This window comes from Chamaea fasciata, unplaced genomic scaffold (genome assembly GCF_029207755.1).
Source record: "Chamaea fasciata isolate MVZ Bird 193981 ecotype frontalis unplaced genomic scaffold, bChaFas1.0.hap1 SCAF_13, whole genome shotgun sequence".
NCBI classification, from domain to species: Eukaryota; Metazoa; Chordata; class Aves; order Passeriformes; family Sylviidae; genus Chamaea; species Chamaea fasciata.
The window spans coordinates 19,671,142-19,690,293 of record NW_027094098.1 but is presented as its reverse complement, the minus strand read 5'-3'; the positions used below and the strand labels follow the sequence as shown (position 1 = coordinate 19,690,293).

At 52.7% G+C, this 19,152-nt stretch overlaps 1 protein-coding gene across 1 annotated transcript in view; it reads right to left on the bottom strand.

Moving 5' to 3' along the window:
• ITPR1 (inositol 1,4,5-trisphosphate receptor type 1) overlaps positions 1-19,152 on the bottom strand; it is a 158,615-nt gene that overhangs the window by 7,438 nt on the left and 132,025 nt on the right. Inside the window, exons 53-59 of the mRNA XM_066195842.1 lie at positions 16,851-17,026; positions 16,036-16,200; positions 14,605-14,800; positions 13,956-14,057; positions 11,860-11,999; positions 10,251-10,416; positions 9,269-9,429 (exon numbers count right to left, since the gene is read on the bottom strand). Of these exons, the coding sequence (XP_066051939.1) occupies positions 9,269-9,429; positions 10,251-10,416; positions 11,860-11,999; positions 13,956-14,057; positions 14,605-14,800; positions 16,036-16,200; positions 16,851-17,026 (1,106 nt within the window). The remainder of the gene's footprint in view (positions 1-9,268; positions 9,430-10,250; positions 10,417-11,859; positions 12,000-13,955; positions 14,058-14,604; positions 14,801-16,035; positions 16,201-16,850; positions 17,027-19,152) is intronic.

Genomic DNA, 19,152 nt, shown 5'->3' with positions numbered 1-19,152 from the left:
AAACAAGGACAGAGGACGAGGAAAATCAGACTAAAATGTAATTTATGTTTGCAGGTTTGCCTGGACCCTCAGGCTCACGTCCTGAGGTTTCCAGGCAGACACAAGAGCCCCGAAGCTCCTGCCTGCCCCTTTCTTGCTGCAGAAATATTTCCCCTGTTCCCAAAAATGTTTCTAAGGCCATCCCCAGAGCGTTCCCAGGCCCCATCCTTGAGAAGGATGAAAGGGATGAGAGAAGCACCAACTTTCCCTACCTGCAGTGTTTCATAACAAACACCCCAAAGCACTTTCCAACATTACTCTGCAATTTCAGCCAACGCTGCAGCTGCTGCAGGGGCTGTGACTTGATCGTTCCAGGCCCGGAAGGTGAAATCAAACAGCACCCACAGCTTCTGCAGCCTCCTCAGAGCTTCCATACTCGCTGGGTTTCTGAAAACCCCAAGCCCTCAAAGTTGGTAAATCTTGGCTTTGATTCGAAAAAAAACCCAACAAAGCACCTCGAGTTCTCATGGCAATGTTCAAAGATTAAAGGCAAACCATGCTTCACGTGAACTCCACGGGCTGAGGAAGGGGAAGGCTGAGGACAAGGAGACACAGCCCTCTGGGGTGTCCCTGAGCTGGGGGACAGGGGGACAGCTCAGCTGGAATTGGCACTGCCCTGCTAAGTGCTGACTCAGCAGGGAAAGGGCTGACAGGCACCTGGAGATTCCCTGTGCAGGGACAGCCCCAGGGAAGGACCTGCACATCCCAGTGCCCACCCTGGGCCGGCTGCACTGATCTGTCTCCCCATTCACAGCTGGGTAGCACCTCCCAAACCCAGAATTTCTTTATCTGGGCATGTCCAGCTGCCGCCCCGCAAGAAACGAGGGGATGTCCACCCTAACGGGCTGGGGAGAGAGGTGCAGGTAAATCCCCCTGGATGCAGGTAATGCAGGCACCAGGTAATGCTCCCTGGCCCAGGCTGCTGCTGGGACTCTCCAGAGAGGAGCTGCCAGCAGGGCAGGACACAGCTCCTGCACACAACTCCTCATCCTGGATTTCACTGGAAACCTTCAGCCTGTTCTTCCGCCTCCCCCTGCCCCGCAGAGAGGAGCTGGATGTGACCAGGCTGCTGACACACAGTCCCTGTCCCTGCTGGGAGTGTGGGGGTGTTTTCTTTCAAATAAATAAATATTTAAGCAGAGGCAGCGCCAACGGAACGGAGCAGGAATGCTGAAAGGTCAGGGGATGGTGATCCTGCTGGGCCAGCCTGGCTCCCGGGGGCCAATAAAAGATTTATATCTGCATGATCCAGTTTCTGCTGAACTTCAGCTCAGCCTTGGGGTGTCTTTAAAGCCACGGCCTCTCATCCCTCTTGGGGCTTTGGAGGTGTTTTTGGAGGCACTGAGTGAGCACGGAGAGGGGAGAGGCTGCCCGTGCTCGTGGGCAGCTGCTGGCACCCACACACCGGTGCCCTGTGTGCCCTCTGCCCCGGGATCCTGGGGTGCACTCACTCCCTGTCCCCAGGATTCTGGGGTACACTCGGCTCCCCATTCCCAGGATCCCAGGGTACACCCATGTCCCCGTTCCCGGGGTACACCCATGTCCCCGTTCCCGGGGTGCCCCTGCTCCCCGTTCCCGGGGTACACCCATGTCCCCGTTCCCGGGGTACTCTCATGTCCCCGTTCCCGGGGTGCCCCTGCTCCCCGTTCCCAGCACGGGCACAGCCTCCTGCGCTGCAGCAGCCGGGGCGGAGGAAGCTGCCTGACCGCACGGGCCGGCTTTCGGCTTGCAGGCTCTTTCCTAGGTGAAGCTGGAAAAGTCCCTGTCGTAAGGCCGAGCACCGCCGGCCCCGGGGGTGACAGGGGTGACCATCCCCGCTGGAGCCGGAGGAAGAGGAAGCGGTGCTGGTGATGCACACGCCATTCATTCTGAGAAGCGCCGGCTCCCCCCGGCTTCTGCCGAAGAGCCGCTTCTGAGAAAGGCTGAGAGGTGACCTCAGCAGGAGCTCTGCCAGGACAGGCACCAGCTCTGCTCCTCCCGGGCAAGGGATGGCAGCTCCTGGCTGGGAGTGGGGCTCTCCTCACCCTGAGGACTCACCACCCCTCTCCAGGGTCTCCCCTGTGCCTGTGAGTTACACGGTGCTGAAGGGCTGATCCAACCCTCTCCAAAATAACCCCCAAAGGGCTGCCCAGCAGCATTGTTTACGGAATTACAGAATTATTTCGCTTGGAATAAACCTCCATGATCAGCAAGTCCAAGCTGTGCCCCGTCCCCACCTTGTCACCCAGCCCAGGGCACTGAGTGCCACGTCCAGTTGTTTCTTGAGCACAAGCAGGGAAGGGTGGCAGCAGCAGATTTCAGTTTCTGTCATGGGAAGTTAGAACTCAGACCCACACAGCTGCAAAAGAGCTCTGTGGGAGCACTCTGAAAATTCATCTGTTTGTTTGCGGTGAGATGGGACTCCTCTTGGGTCTTTCTTGAGCTTCCTGGAAAAATCCCCACACCAGGTTCTCTCTCTGCTGCAAAGGGCTCACCTCACTTCTTCCACACCGAGCTGCACTTCTCCCCTCTACAGAAACCAGCACTTGGTGGTGCCCCCCTCCACACCGAGAACATCCTCAACTCCTCACCTGCCCTGTGCTGCTCCACAGGAGGCTGGTGGCACAAGGTTTAGGGTGCAACAACCTCCTTTTCCCTGTTAAATACCCAAGTGACACTCGGGCAGGCGCAGAGCAGGGAACCTGGAACACAGAGCCCGTTCCCAAAGGACGACCGTGGCCCTACACCCCTGAGACAGCTGTGCTGTGGGGACTCCCTGGAGCCCAGCCAAGCGCCGCCCAGCCCCGTGGGGGACAGGATTCCTGCAGGCCACATCCTGCCTCCCAAAAGGACAAGGACCTGTCCACACCAACCTCCTGGGGGCTGTTTGCATCCCCACTGAAGCAGGGCACGTTACACCTCCACAGCTGGGCAGGACCAGCAATTCCCCGGCAGAGGCTGAGCAGCACAGCTGGTGGCAGTGGCTGCTGGCACCCACGGGCTCTTGCACAACGTCCCAAGAGCTCTGCGGGGTCAGGCCGGTGACTCAGGGCCAGCCTCGCCCCGGCCCCGGGCACGTCCTCGGCACACTGGGCCCCACGGGGCTTTGGTGGTTTGTGTTCCCAGTGCATCACCCCACGGCTTCCAGGAGCCTTCCCCCTCTCCCAGGGCGCTGCTCCAGCAGCAGGACACGGCACCCACCCTGGCAGCTGCTTGGGATCCACCCAAACCCAGCACGTTGTGCAGACGTCCCGTTCCCCAGAACTGGCCCCAAGCCTTTCCTTCTGCTTTCATCCACCCAGGCCTTCCTCAGACACACGCTCAGCCCAGGGGAAACCTCTGCCTGGTCAGCACGGATGCCAAGCCAAGATTCCCAGCATGGATACCAGGGAAAAGCAAGCACTGGGCCCTGTGGGGTCACTGCCAGCAGCAGGAGGGTTTCCTGCAGTCCACCATGGGGCAGCCAGCTCAGACACTCCAGAGAACCCCAAATGGGTTGGACTGGAAGGGATCATCTTAAAGCTCATCCTGTTCCACCCCTGCCATGGACAGGGACACCTTCCACTATCCCAGGGTGCTCCAAGTCCTTATCTAACCTGCCCTTGGACACTGCCTGGGATCCAGGGGCAGCCACAGCTTCTCTGGGCACCCTGTGCCAGGGCTGGGGAAGAGGAGGTTGACCATTCCTCTCTCCCAGCGCAGCTCCTGGTTTGCACCGAGGGTGGAACAAGTTCCTCCCCTGTGTGAGCACAGAGCTCAGGCCCTGCCGATGACACAGTGTTTCCAGCAGCCCAGGGCCTGCTGCCAAACACTCCTGCCTCTTCCAAGCCTCTGCCATGATTCCTTGTTTAACCCTGTAATTATATGGGCTAACTCCAGCCAGCTATCTCAAGATGCAGCTTGTTGGGAAGTTACCACCAAACTAAGCCCTGTCAGCTCCAGGTCACATCCTGACCTCCTTGGGCTTCCTCCTCCTCTCCCAGCTTGCAGCAGTATCACGGTGACGGGTAGCCCCAAAACCCCAATTTCCTCATCTGTAACCCAGTCATTTGCACGGGCTGCTCACTCCTGTGTCTGCAGCTGGTTTGCTCAACATTGATATGACAAATCTCTCCTATTTGACTCTGCCTGAAGTACAGGATTTCCAGGCACAAATGACAGATGAACGAGTTTCCAACACTTTCCCAGACTGTAATTTCACACACACATACGTCTTTCACCACTGCTGGAATCATTAAGGGCCTTTGGAATGCTTTGGGTTGGGAGTGTCATGGTCTGCCCTTGTCTTTCCTGTGGCTGCAGCAGTGCAAAGCCAGGCTTGGCCACCTCCAGCTGAACTGGATTTCATGGAGAGCCTGGGACACAGCCACTCCCCAAAGCCATCACCACTGGGGGATGCCACCTTCCTGCTGGGTTTCAGGACACAGGGACTGTCCTTGCTGGAGAACTCCCTGGGAAAGGCTTCAAGTCACACTTGCACTTCTGAAAGGATGCAATTGAAAAGCCTGACGCTGACGGGACCTTGTCTTTGCTGAGCAGGAGGCTGTGCCTTGGCAGCAGTCACTCAAACCCAGCACCAGAAACACTTTCCGCTCCAGGACGGAGCTCGGGACACCAAGGAAAAAGCCCAATAATATTCCTCAATCCCCAGGTTTGTAGACAGAGGTTAACTAAGGTACAAAGGGAAATCTGCAGCCTTCATTCCTACTCCAAATTCCTGTAAGGACATCTGTGCCATCACTCCTGTTTGTAAAAGGTTCCTTTTCAATGACAACACGATCCAGATCTGGAACTCAGTGCCCTGGATCCAGACACGGGAGCTTGGGCAACCGTGGCACCTCTGCCTCATTTCTGTAATAAAGGTTATTAATGACACAGATCCTGCTTGGATTGAAAACATGGGGCAACTGCAGGAGCTGGTTAGGAAGCTCCCTGCTAAAAAACTTTTCCAGAGCAGCCTTTGTTTTTTACCCAGCACATCAGCATGCTCAACCCCTGAGAGCCGTGGCTCGCAGCCACACCGCTCACGGTGCAGAGCAGGGGATGCAGGAGGTGGGCATGCAAATATTTGTCTGTGCTGTGACAGCCCATGCAGCTGCCTGCAGACAGCCTAGGAATGCACACAACCCCCGGGTGCCTGTGTGGTTTTCTCCGTGCCTCGAGCTGCAGAGTGAGAGATTTTCACATATCCTAAATGCCTGCGCACAGCTGGCTGTGGCAGAGCCCTGCCAAGGCCCCGGTGACAGCTGAGCTGGCAGGGCTGCTGTGCTGCCCGGGCTGCCACAGCGACTGCAGAACTCCAGGAGGAATTCTCTAGGCAGGAGGGGAAGATAAGACATTTCAATGAACTAATCTGCAGGGAGTTGCACGGAGTTCACATGAGTCATTTGGGTGTGGATGTCAATGTCTGGCCAAGGCGATAAGTGGATCCCCCCACCTCCCACACACAGGGTGTTATTCAGACATCACCTGATCTTCCTGGTGACTGCAGAGCCTCGCAGAACCGGGGCCTTTGTTCCTGGGAATCACGGGAGGCACCCTCAGCATCCTCCCCCGTGAACCCCGCTCCAAACACGGAGCCAGCCCCTCTCTCTGCAGCGATGGAGCCAGACACATCATCCCTGCTTCGGCCAGGAGAGCTGGGCGAACACCAGCAGCTAAACATCATCCCTGCTACCATCTTCTCGCATCCTGCAGCGCTGCCTGTGCCATTACACTGGTATTAAGGACGTGGCTCAGGGATGCACTGCCAAGGGGAGCTGCTCCTCGCCAGCCTGCTGAAACCCATTTGCCATCTCCTGACACCCACGACGCTGCCAGGACAGGGAGGGCCCAGGACAGGGAGGGCTCAGGGCAGCAGTGGGGTGTGCACAGTCTCAGCTTCCCCCACCCCACCCCTGCAGCCCCATTCCCTGAGCATCCCCCCAGCGATTCCCAGCAGAGATTCCTGAGATACCCCGAGTTTTACATCATCTGTGGCAGCAGGCACAGGCTCCCCTCGCTGATGAAAGGGAACATTATCCCTGTTTACAGGAAGAGGAATTCCAGCCTCTATCAGCAGCCTGGACCTGCAGCTACAAGCCCAGGGCAGCCTGGCCCTGCAGGGGACTCCACCAAACCAGTCCAGATCCCAGAACCACCAACAGCCCCAAACTGGTCCCAGAACAGGCTGTGGGAGGGAGAGTGACAGTGCTGCACGCTGAGAGGCACAGCCCCACTGTCAGAACAGTTATCAGATTTTATTTCACAAAATCCCAGAATCCCAGACTGGTTTGGGTCGGAAGGGACCTTAAAGCTCATCCCATTGCAGCCCCATGGGCAGGGACACCTCCCACTAGCCCAGGCTGCTCAGGTCAGATCACTGCTGTTTTGTTTATGTTTTGGTTTTTTTCTTTATAATTTTGAGGTTTTGATCAGTTTTCAGTGCCCTAAACTCAGCTCTGTGTCCAAGTGTACCCGTTGACTTCTTTCCTTGTGATGCGTTTGAGCTTCATGAGCTTCTGTCTGTGAAGAAATATAAAATTCCCTAAGGAATTGTAGTTAATCATTGATTTTCAAGGCTACAATTCCTTCGAATGTGGGGTCAGGATTGTGAAGGGGGCCAGATCCAGCTCTGCCTCATACCCAATACAGTGGGAATCCTCAACACTGCCTTTCTACACGCATTATTTTTAGACAAGAAAACATCAAAATTCAAGATCACTCTTAAAGGCGCCTGAATATTCACTAACTGCATAAATGAAATTGTCCACAGGATTCTTTTGATACCACTGTGCTTAAAATATCTTTAAAGCACTGTACAAGCAGCACTGGAAGCAACTCACACAAACTGACAGTGGATATAATTTAAGTGTCCTAAATTCTATTTTTTTTTTTTTATTTTACTGTTCTGCAGTGTTGGAACAACCCACAAACACTAAATGGCAAAGTCAATTTTTAAAATTGTATTTCCCTAATTATTTTTTTTTCTTTCATTTACCAGGGGGCAGAAATCCAAGAGTTTTCTGAAGGTGTTTTGTTGAGAGTCCGAGCACAGGTGAAACACTTGAGGTGCGTTCTACCATCACAGCGGGACTTGGAGCGCGTGATGCTTCCGACCCCAAACTCCTAAAAATGGGGACGAACAGCAGCTGGTCCCACACACGGCCCGGGGAAGACGTGCCCCATCTCTGTCACTATCCAAGATGTTACAGTGCCACCTTCAGTCGGAAATACGGGAGGAAAATCCCTTTACAAGGCAGCCATGCCCCAAGGAGCGTCCCCAGGAGAGCCCGGCGGCCGCCACGGGAACCGGCCCACGGGAACCGGCCCACGGGAACCGGCCCACGGGAAAGCAGCACCTCCACAGCCAACCTCTGCCTTGCCTCTCATGGACACTATTTAAAGGTTTTCCTTGCCCTGTCCTTCTGCATTCATGGGGTTTTGCCCAGACAGGTTGAGGTTGGGGAGTTCCCATCCCTGGAAGTGTCCAAGCGCAGGTTGGAGCAGCCTGGGATGGTGGAAGATGTCCCTGCCCATGGCAGGGGTGGCACTGGGTGGGCTTTAAGGTCCCTCCCAACCCTAACCAATGGGGGATTCTATGAACACAGAAAGCTTGAGGAACAGATGAACCAGGCCCCACCCGAATTACCCCTAAAAACACCTTAAACGGGGAAAAAAAAGCACTTCTGCCTCCTCCAGCAGCATTTAAAAGAGGCCTGGTAGAGAAAGAGATTCGTCATGTTTTACACCCAGATTTTAGAGCAGAAAAGGAAGCTTTAATGTTAAAGGACACTGGAAAGAAATTGATTTTCAGAGTAAGCTTTGCCCAATGGCTCCTCAGGAACGCACCGACTGCAGAGGACTCCAGAGTCAGGGCACAGCAGCCTGAGCCTGGGGCAGGCTGGTGACAGAGCACCGAGGTGAAATCCGAATTTCCTGCCTGTTCCCCACATCCATCAGCCCTCACTGAGACCTGCCCTTAGATCTTCATTTAAAACTGCCTCATGAAATGCAAAACCCCACCAGCTCCAGACGCACTCCAAACCTCTACCTAGAGCACATGGTTACATAAAATTGCATCTGCATGAGACACTCTGGCTATGCATAATTTATCCCCACTCCCATCCACACACAGTAATTAGCCCTTGCTGACACTTAATGAATGGGAATTCTCATAAAAGTTCTCCAGTTTTTGTGCTTCATGCAAACATATTCAGTGACTAATTTCTGGTTCTTATCTAATTCGAACCGTTCATCTGAAATAATGAATTGGTTGCCAACTGAAACTTTCCTCAAGCTGGTTTTAACAGCAACAAAAACATGGCACAAAAATCGTCTTTTTGGAAGCAAGAGCACAACACAAAATTGTCTTTCAGAAGCAAAAACCCTTCTGAAGTGCAGTGCTTCCCCCCGAAGTCATGCGTGCTGCGGGGGGGATAAAGGAAGGGAGCAAAATAATCAGCCAGACTGGAAGGCAGCAGTGATGCACTTGGTTATCTCACTGTGCTAATCCTCCATCAGGTGACTGCTCACAAGATTTCTTTAAGCCCTCATTACTGAGGTAGAAACCCAGAAGTAGGACGGACACTTTGGTGACCCCAAAATAACACGTTTGACCTGGGAGAGGGCTGGGGGGGGGATTGGCAGACCCAGCCCAAGGGAGGTGGTAGCTCACAGGAAAGGAGCTGGGAGGGGAGGCAGCAAAGCGCTCTGCTCCAAAGAGATCACACTGAAATGCTATAAATCAAGCAGCTTTTGCTCCCCAGCCAGAAGACACAAATTAGTGCCCAGGCTTCGGATCTAATTCCAGGAGCTCTGAACCTGCAGCTTGGCAGGGATGAGGCTTTTAATTCTCTCATTAAAAGCCCTTCCAATTGAGGAGACATTAATTGTAGTTTTTCACAATACTAAGCTCAAATCATATGACAACAAATCCTACATGTCAGTTGGAGATATTTATACCAGGACAGGTTAAAACCTGTTGGCTTGTGCTTCAGAGACTTCCACCAGCTTGAAAATATTCTCCCTAAATGTGAATTTAAGGCAGAACAGGTTCTCTTCCCCTGATCCAAGCCATGGGGCGTACCTGGCTGTCAGCACTCACTGTCACCTACTCCAGCACACACACAGAGTGCTCTGGAGGCTGGGAAATCACAGGTACATATACAAAATAAACTAAATACAATACAGAGCACTGTACCCCATCTTCCACGGGATTGGTCTGATCCAGGGGAAAAAAAAAAAACACAAAGCAGAACTCCAAACTCACCTTGATCATTTCTGCCACGTAACTCTCTGGTCCTGTGTATTCTGTGGAATCTTTGACTTTCACTAAGACAATAAAGCACAAATAGTGCCACATGTTGTGCTCTTCCTTAATGTGCTCTTCAAAGGTGACTGTCTTGTTGTCAAACTTGTCTCTCTCCAAACCTGTGAGAGGGACACAGGGAGAACCCTGAGTGTTTGCCAGCTGGGGACCAGGAAAAGCAGCTCGAGAACAAAACTGATTTCTAAAGTCTACTGCACTTCTGGAATTGTGGAATGGACACTGAATATCAGGATAAAGTCTGACAAATACCCAGGAAGAGGAGAAGAGAGGGAAAGAAGAAGGGAAAGAAAAGGAAGAAAAGGAAAAAAAAGATCAGATGAGAAAGAGAAGAGGAAAAAGAGGAAGAAGAGTAAAGTGTAACGAGTACTGCTTATATTTATTATACATAACAGAAAAAAAAATTGGTTAAAAAAGGCAACAACCCTGTAGCAAGCAGTTTGCTGGATTTCATAACACACCTCCTATTTTTAGGCAAACTGATAGCAAAAGCAACGTTTGCTTTGCAGCAAACTTCCAAAGGTTATCCCGTCAGGCTGTGTGTTATGCAACATGGCAGGACCATGCCAGTCAACCACAGCACCTCCATTCCCAAGCTCCTGGTGGGAAAAGCTCCCACAGGCAGCTTGGGGGAAAAAAAAAAAAAATGACTGCTCATAAAAATCTCTCCTGTCCCAATAGGAAACTGTTCTTCGAGGCAGAGGAGAAGCAAGAAGTGAAGTCTTGAGGAGAAATGGTATCCTGAGCATTCCCCATCTGTTCCTGCTGCCAAGCTCCAGTGCACGTGGTACCCAGGAACATGAACTGGCTGAGGAATGCAAGGAGGAACAGCCAGGAATTCAAGGCTTTTTTCCTCCGTGAGTCTGCAGCTATCCCTGCCTTACCCAGGCTAACCCCTTCTTGTGAAGTGCCTCTCCACACTCACCACAGATAAAGCAAGTGGTTTTTAAAATTTCTTCTTTCTTCTGTTTTTCACTCCTCAAATCAGCAAAAGTGTCAATGATCACCCCAAAAATCAGGTTCAGGACAATGATGATGACCATGAAGAAGAACAACAGGTCATAGATCACTCTAGCAGCAAAGAGAGGTTCCTGCAAGATACATTTTTGAATTATTAACAGCCCAATTAGGTACACGTCTCACCTTCATTACCACCCTGCCCCACACCCCTTTCCCTGAGATTCTCCTCTGCTGATGCTCTCCAAGGGGAACTCACAACATTAAATGAAACTAAAATGCAAAACTCAAATGCAAAAATCACTGAAAGAAAAGCCCAATCAGTCAGCTGCCAGTGTGGGATCTCTGCAGAGCTGCTCTTCCTGTGCCCAAGATTCTGGACTTCTCTCACTTTCACAAGAGAAAAAAAACTCTTCTCTCACACACTGCAATTTGTTCTCACCCCTCCCCGAAGCCCTTCCAAATTATATCCTTATATTAATCTGCAGTATATCAACAGAGGATCAGCGTGGACCGTAAAGTCTTTGACTGGAATTTAATACCACGAATTGCGTTTAACAGCCACGTAAATGAACACTAAGCTGGACTTTTGAGTACACATTCTGCATTTGCTGCAGGCCTGAACACCCAAAATGTCCAACCCCTGTTTTCACAATCATTCTGCCACTCAAGTGCCAAACTTATTATTAAGTAACTTTGAAGGCTAAGTTTTAGAAGAAAACCTTTGAGATTTCAGGTGAAGCAAAAAAGCGTTGCCCCCAGTGTGGCCTTGGGAGTGACAGCCTGAGCCTCAGATCACAGAATCATCACAGAATTGTAGAATGGGTGGGAAGGGACCTTAAATCCCACCCAGTGCCACCCCAGCCATGGCAGGGACACCTCCCACTGTCCCAGGCTGCTCCAAGCCCGATGTCCAACCTGGCCTTGGGCACTGCCAGGGATCCAGGGGCAGCCACAGCTGCTCTGGGCACCCTGTGCCAGCGCCTGCCCACCCTGCCAGGGAACAATCTCTTCCTAAATGATGGACACCAACAGCTTAAACAGCAGGCAGAGGGGGAGCCAGAGGTGTGAAAATTCCTGAAAATTCCCGCTGCTTCGCCTGGTCCTCGCTCTGGTGACAGCTCCAAACCACATCCATCCTTCCTCCCTCACACTGCCACCAACCCAGCCTGGTCCCTGTCCTCTCATCCCTCCCATTTCACCTGTCACCTCTCCCTAGGTAACAAATTCTCGTGCCCCTTGGCACCCAGCAGCTCCCACAGCGTTTTCCCGTGCCACCTCACGCTCCTCCCTCGCTGATCCGTACTCCTCTCCTTCCCTCAGCTCCTGAACTCCCAGCTCAGACTGTTGGCTCCCCTGGGCCCCACAGGCTGTAAAAGCCTGGGGAGAAGGCTGTGTGAGCGGCTGGCGGTCAGCGTGTCCCCAGAGATGTCACCACAGAGCCCCGGGAGCAGCAGCGCGTCCCTCTGCGGCCGCCCCTCGCCGCGTTTGCAGCACTGCACACACACTCCCCCCACCAAAGCAGATGCCAGCCCTGCTCAGTATCACTCCTCCACCCCCAGCCAGTGGTAATTTACCTCTTTGGAAGGTTTCCTGAGCACATCACCTACTCCACCCCCGCTCCTGAGCCCGTGACTCAGTACAGTAACAATGCACATCAGCAGCGTCTCGCACGTATGCTCCTTGTTCTCTTCCTCCATCTCCTCAGCGATCAGCTCTGGGAACACAGCAAGCAAAGACACGTTTCACAGCCAAGATTAGCTCTAAATCCTCCTCTCCATTCTTTGCCGGGTACGCTCTCTCTCCCCCCTCACACTGCCAGCCTGTGTTGCAAGTGCCTGTAGGTTCATTCCCCAAATAATCACAGAACAGGGTGGGCTGGGGGCATCTCTGCAGACCAACCCCCTGCCAGGCAGGGTCACCTGGAGCAGTGACACAGGAACACGCCCGGGTGGGTTTGGGATGTCTCCAGAAAGGGGAACTCCAGGATTCCCGGGGCAGCTGCTCCAGGGCTCTGCCCCCTCCATGGAAAGAAGCTCTTCCTCATGTTGAGGCAAAACCTGTTTTAATTTATGGCCACTGCTCCTGGTCCTGTCACTGGGAACCACTGGGAAGGGGCTGAAACCATTCTCTGACACTCCTTGGGGGTATTGTATGGATTGATGGGAATCCCCTCTCAGTCCTCCCTGGACTGAACAGTCTCTCCCCGTAAGGGAGATGCTCCAGACCCCTCCCCATCCCGTGGCCTCCCCTGGGCCCCCTCTCCAGAGCCACCCTGGGAGCAGATCTCCTCCCTGCCCTCCTCTCCCCACCGCCAGTTTCCTTTTGTGCCTGAGCTGCTGCCTGCGACTGGGTGAAATCTCTTCCCATCCCTGCCCGCCTGCACAGCTCAGATCACCAGATGCCTGTTTATACAGAACCCGAGCTTTTTGACAGCTCAGAGGACAAAGTGTTGCCTCTTCCACTCTCCCCTGGTGCCTGACAGATTGCACAGCCTTTGGGCTGCACTCAAAATGGCAACTTCCACTCGGAGCTTTCAAATGGCTAAAAGATCACTGCTTGTGGAAACAGCATTCTGCTAGAAAAGCAACACACTTTTTTTGACCTTCTCTTCGCTTGGCTCAAGGCTCCAGCTTCACTGTTTCACTTGCAGAGCTGCTAAAAATCCACTCCCTAACCTCAAACACTCCCCTGTACCCATTAAAAGCCTCACGACTTTCATTTCATCACAAAAATGCTCATGAGCAGATCCCACCTTCCCACAGCCTGGAAAGGCCCCAGTCCCTGTGCAACCCTGAAATAACCAGAACCTGAGAGCAGTGGCCAAATTCGGGGCACCAGGAACAACTCATACCACAGGAGACCCTGGCACTGTGCTGATGATTTGTGATCCAAAAACATCCCTGAGTTTTCCTTCCTGCAGCCAGAGCCAAGGAGCCGAGAGAAGCGGCTTTTCCTGCAGCCAGGCTGAATTTTACCTTCTCAGAGAGGAGCCCTGAGCAAAGCAGAGCCCTCTCCTCCTGTGAGCATCACTGACCTCTGATGGCCATGCAAGAGCTGCCCTTCCCAGAGGAACTGGCATAGTTCCGTCTGCCCCTCCCAGCCAGCACCGTAAATCTCCCACAAGGAAATTGCATTTTCTAGAAAATAAAACTGAAATATTTCAATGCCCAGGTAATATCTCACTTTCTTGATCTCCAAACCCCCCAGACCTACCCTGGTCTACTTAATCCATCAGGTACTTCCTGCCATGGTATTAAAACAGTCCCTTAGTTTGAGATAGAACAACGCTGCCAATAAACCATATTTCACAGGGCATTATCCTCTGAGATCACAGTTAATGGCCTCATGCTTTAAAATAATAAACTTTGCAAAGAGGCAAACTGCATCTCTTCCTTCTCCAATTGATGCAGAAAATGAAAGAGTACGGCAGTGTTTGATGAAGTCTGGTTCCGTTCTAAGTTTCTCTGCTTTAGTCACTTCATGTAACAAACGTTATTTATGCTGCTGGCCTAAATTAATCCTGTTTCCAGTTAATCTCGTGATAGCTTTGTTCCCAAACTCATTGCACAGGATTTTCCAAAGAAATTATTTTAACTGAAGGTGATGAATTAAAAAAAAAAAAAGAGCGAGAAGTCGGGGTGTGAGCTGGGGATTGCGGAGTGGTACTTACGGTCGGAGGGGATGATGGAGGAGCAGTTCTCACTGCTCCCTGCCTTGCACACATCTGAGTACAGGAACTCGCCGGTCATGGTCTCACCCGGCTCTGTGCGATCTGGAACCACAGAATGCTGCATCAAAGGATGCCTTAACACCCTGCAAAGTGACTTCTTGGGTATTGGGGTTCCCCACCACAGTCAGTGTGCAATTACAGGGCATTTAGAGCAGTGCCTTACCCTGGGGTTGAGATCTGGTTCACACATTCCATGGTTTTAAATTCGACCACAAAAGCATTTCTATTTCACAGAATCCCAGATTCACCGAGGTTGGAAAGGACCTCCAAGATTCCTCATTTAGTGGCTGATGCCCACCTTGTGACCAGCCCAGAGCACTGAGTGCCACCTCCAGGAATTCCTTGGGCACCTCCAGGGATGGGCACTCCAAACCTCCCTGGGTAGCCCCCAACCACCCTTTCCAGGATGAAATTCCTCCTGCTGTCCAACCTGGCCACCCTGGCACAGCCTGAGGCCATTCCCTCTCCTCCTGTCCCCGACACCTCCACAGCTCCCCTTGTCCTGTCCACGCCCTGGGGAACAAGAGCCCAATAATAACAAGAGTTATTTCTCCAACACACCCCATGGGAATCAGCTGCTGGTCCTGACCTGGCAGCAGGGTCTCGTTAGGGAGCTTGTCCACTTCCAGGATGAAGTCATCCTTGAAGAAGAGGTATCCCACGATGGAGAACAGGTAGACCAGGATGAGGGCCAGCACGGCCGTCAGGATGATGGAGCGCCCGTTGCGGGTGACGCTCTTGATGACGTTGAGCAGCGTCTCCTCCCGGTACACCAGGTCAAAGAGCTGTTGGGGACAGCCAACGACAGCACATGGAGCACCAGCACCACTGGGGGCATCGCGTCCTGGGCCAGGCACTTGGGAACAGCAGGGGCTGAGGCAGCTGTGCCCTCCTCTGCAGCAGCCTGGCCAGCAGCCCGTGCCCGCTGCGGGCAGGTGTTCCTGCCTCAGCGCTAGACACTCACCCAGCTGCCAGCACAGACTGCTGCCTGGTTTTTCTAGTGTTATCTACCCCCTCAGAGCCTCCAAACAGCTCACTTCAAATTGCAGTTGGCTATTCTCTTTAAATTTAAATTTATCAAGCATTTCACTAAAGAAGTGATGTTTTTCCCCCCAATCCTGCGTTTAGATTTCTCTGCTGACATTTCCTTCGTTTTGCACTGGGTCTGGGACAGGCAGGTTGTGGCTATGCTGGTGGATCACAGGACAGGTATTTGCTCAACTGGACCTCCATGAACACAGCAAATAACCAGCTCAGGTACCAGAGGATGCGGCAAACATCCACCAAAGGCACAAAACCAGCCTGCTCTGAATGGGATTTAGGCTTTGCTTCAACGGTGACACACTTCTCCACCAACACTAGATCCCCTCCTCCAGTGTCATTCTAGAAGCATTGTGCTCTGCAAGGTCAATCCCACCCCAGACAGAAGGAGCACTCGGTGTTCCAGGGTCCATGTCCATCCCATGAGGGTTGGAGCCTGGGTACAGCCATGGGGACACTCCGAAGTTATCCAGCTGCTCAGAAAGCACGGACACTGTGTTACAGCTATTGATAATAACACAGCAAACCATCACAGCCCATCTCGTTCTACCCCACGGCAGGGACACCTTCCACTGTCCCAGGCTGCTCCAAGCCCTGTCCAGCCTGGCCTTGGGCACTGCCAGGGATCCAGGGGCAGCCACAGCTGCTCTGGGCACCCTGTGCCAGGGCCTGCCCACCCTCCCAGGGAAGAACTTCTTCCCCATATCTAATCTAAACCCCTCCTCTTTTGGTTTAAAACCATCTCCCCACGTCCTCCCCCTATCTGTCTGTGCAAGAAGTCACCCATCAGCAAAAGGGATGTGGCAGGAGTCCTGCTGTCTCCCACAGCATCTTCTCCTAAAGAAAACCTCCAGTCTGTGGCTCTTCCCAGCATGTGTTCAAGTTTCCCAGCAGAAAAGCAGGAATTTTCCTGGATGTGCCCGAGCTGGGACTTGACAAACAGACCAGAAGATGTTCTGAGGGCCAAGCAAACACCCACCAGGAGGCTGTAAAAGAACTCGTGCACGAAGAGCCCCAGGGCACAGATCAGCAGGTACAGGAGGTGATAGAGGAACTCCACGTCCATGATCATGGCCTTGTATCCTCGTGTGAAGGTTCCGCAGTTACCCACAAAACTCATCAGGAAAATGATTTTATTACACACCTAAGGAAAGATCAACCATGAATCAGTTGCATTATCAGGGAAAACTGACTGTTTCTTCAAGCTGGAGGTCACTTGGCACCTTGTTGGTCAACCCTTTCCAATGCCTGACTGCTGTTTCCGTGGGAAAACTCCTGCCGATGTCCAACCTGAGCCTCCCTGGCCCAGCCTGAGGCCGTTCCCTCTCCTCCTGTCCCTGTTCCCTGGGAGCAGAGCCCGACCCCCCCGGCTGTCCCCTCCTGGCAGGGAGTTGTGCAGAGGCAGAAATCCCCCCTGAGCCTCCTTTTCTCCAGGCTGAGCCTCCCCAGCTGCTCCCCATCAGACTCACACTGCATCCTTTAGCGAGCCTCACACAACCCCATAAATCCTGGGGCGGTTTGGCTGAACAGCCACGTGCTTTAGGTCACAGAGACTCCTCCCCGTGTCTGTCTGCGCTGTTCCTACACCGAGCAAAACCTCAGAGCTCTGCCTGCAGCCCGGGCAACCAGGATTGAATGAACACCAGCGAGCCCCTGTGCGAGGAACAGCCCAGGGAGGGAATTTCTCCTCCCACCAGCCCCACCACCGTGTCCCGGGCTGGTTTTGCTCCGTGTCTTCACACACGCGGGTGGGGAAGCCTTACACGAGAGGCCAGGAAAGCGCGGTGCACTCACATTGAAGGCTCCCAGGAGGAAGAGGGTGGGCTGCAGGCCGACGGAGAAGATGAGGCGCAGGATGGTGGAGGCGATGAGGGCGCGGATGCCGTGCGGCTTGGGCAGCGCGATGACGATGGCCAGCGAGATCAGCATGGCTGTCCACAGCAGCCCCGACAGGTGGGGCTCCAGCGTGCCTGGGCACAGGGAAAACAAACCCAGCCCGGCATCAGCAAACTCAGCACCGCGCTGCTTGCTCTGCCTGTGGGGGAGCATCACCCGCCCGGGGGGGTTTTATCTCCTTTTCTGTGTGACAGCTGGGATTAAAGCACGGGAGACACAGTTTGTGCTCCAACTCAGCTCTTTATTAATTCTTGTCTCACAAGTTGGGAGCTCCAGCCAACAAGGTAGAAAATGGCTCCATCTCTAACTCTTTCCACGCTCTTTTAAAGCACTAATTATCCAATAATGAGACGACATTTATATTATTTATACTTTTAACCCAACAACCAACCACCCCAGGTCCACAACGCAAACCTTTTCACCCAATTGCAAAACAACACCCAACACCATGAAGAAGAAGGTGAAAGAAGAAGAACTAGGAAGAAACATCTTAAATCCTCCATATTACTTTATATGTATTACTACTGTAGTCTAAAGCCTTAAACTGTGAGTTTGCAGGGTTCCAACACTCAGCCCCAGGGATGTTCAGCCATCCCTGACTGCACAGCAGCAACACCTGAGCCCAAAGCCTTCAGCAGGTCTGAATCACAAACTTGTGACTAAATCATTGTGCCACTGAGAAGTACCAGAGGATCTTCATCTTGGTGTTCACCTGAGTGCTGAGGGCCCTTTGCAGACGTGCTGTGCAGGGGCAGTGCCTGGGCAGGTGAGGATGCTCCCAGAGCCTCCTGAGGTGCTTTTGGTCAGACCCTCGTGCCCAGTTTTGGCACCTCTTGCTATTTCTGGGTCTATTTAGGCTGTCCCATAGGACTGGCTTGCTTACGCAACACCGAGCCCGTGCAGCTAAAAATACACTTCCCTGAAAGAGCCAGAAAAAAAAGATTCAGCCCAAAACACCATTTACGCCAGGTTTATGCAGAATGTGAGTGAGACAACTCTCTCTCAAAGCTGGCTTCAAAAATTTTTGTCTTCAAGCAACTGGTTCCTCAACAGAGGGAAAAAGAAAAGCAAGATCCCCCAAATTCCACAGCCCTTCTGCAAGCACATTGTCACAGAACTCCCGTGTGACTGGCAAGATCCTCGCTCGGGGCTTTTCCCCCCCCATGCTCCCAAATTCAGGCAGCTTAGGAAATATTACTCTCATCTGACTACCACGAGCAGCCATTTAATCTTGTTCCAAATCACTGCAGATTAATAAAGACAGCAGAGGATGGATGGAAATGAAAAGTTAATAAGCGTAAAGTTGAACAGCTGTTTTGGCTGCCTGGGGGGGGGAGTCTGGGCTCCTGGAGCTGTCACAGAGCACAAGGTGCAGAGCTGGGAATGGAGGCACTGAGTGGGAACAAGCAAAAGCATGGAGAGGGGACAGAGGAAAGGTGCAGCAGCTTATTTAGGAACGACTTATCTAAAATCTAAATACGATTTATTGGGAATGGACTGGCTTTCAGGAGTTGCAGCAGGTCCCAGCAGGCCTGGAGAAACACCTGGAGAGACTGAAGCCCTCAGGTGTTGCCTGGAACACCCAGGGAACCCCAGAAGAGGAGGGCAGTGCCAGGACCTCACGGGACCCAGCTGTGTCACCTCAGGGCAGAGCAGGGCTTGGGCCACGGGCTCCCCTCTGCTCCCCAGGGACAGAGAGGGGCTGGGAGCAGGGTGCCTGTCCTGGCACACGGGGCTAAGGGTGGTCACTCATCAAATTCTGCACCCAACCTGGCCCCCAAGCCTTGTCCCTACGCAACCACAGGCAGGAGGAACGTGCAACCAGCAGGAAGTTCTCCCTGTCTCTGGAATTCTCACCATTCCAGTACCGAATTCCAGGCATCCAGTTTTGTTTCTGCTCCTCAAGTCAGAAGTTTTACAGCTTCTGCTACTGTCAGATGCTCATCAGCTGCTCAGTTCACCGTGTCTGAGCAATTTAAGACACTGACAACTTCCCCCAAACAGTCTGTTTGGAAGAGTCTTTTTTTTTTAAAGCTAAATATAAGATACACATGTATTTATTTATTTTACTTTGTGGATTCTAACCAGGAGAGGAAGAGGCTTTATCAAAACGTTACCTGATAAATAAAGAATTTCAGATATGTAGGGTAGGGCATCTTCAAAATGCCAAACAATCCCCGCCACGGTCTTGCAGTTTGTA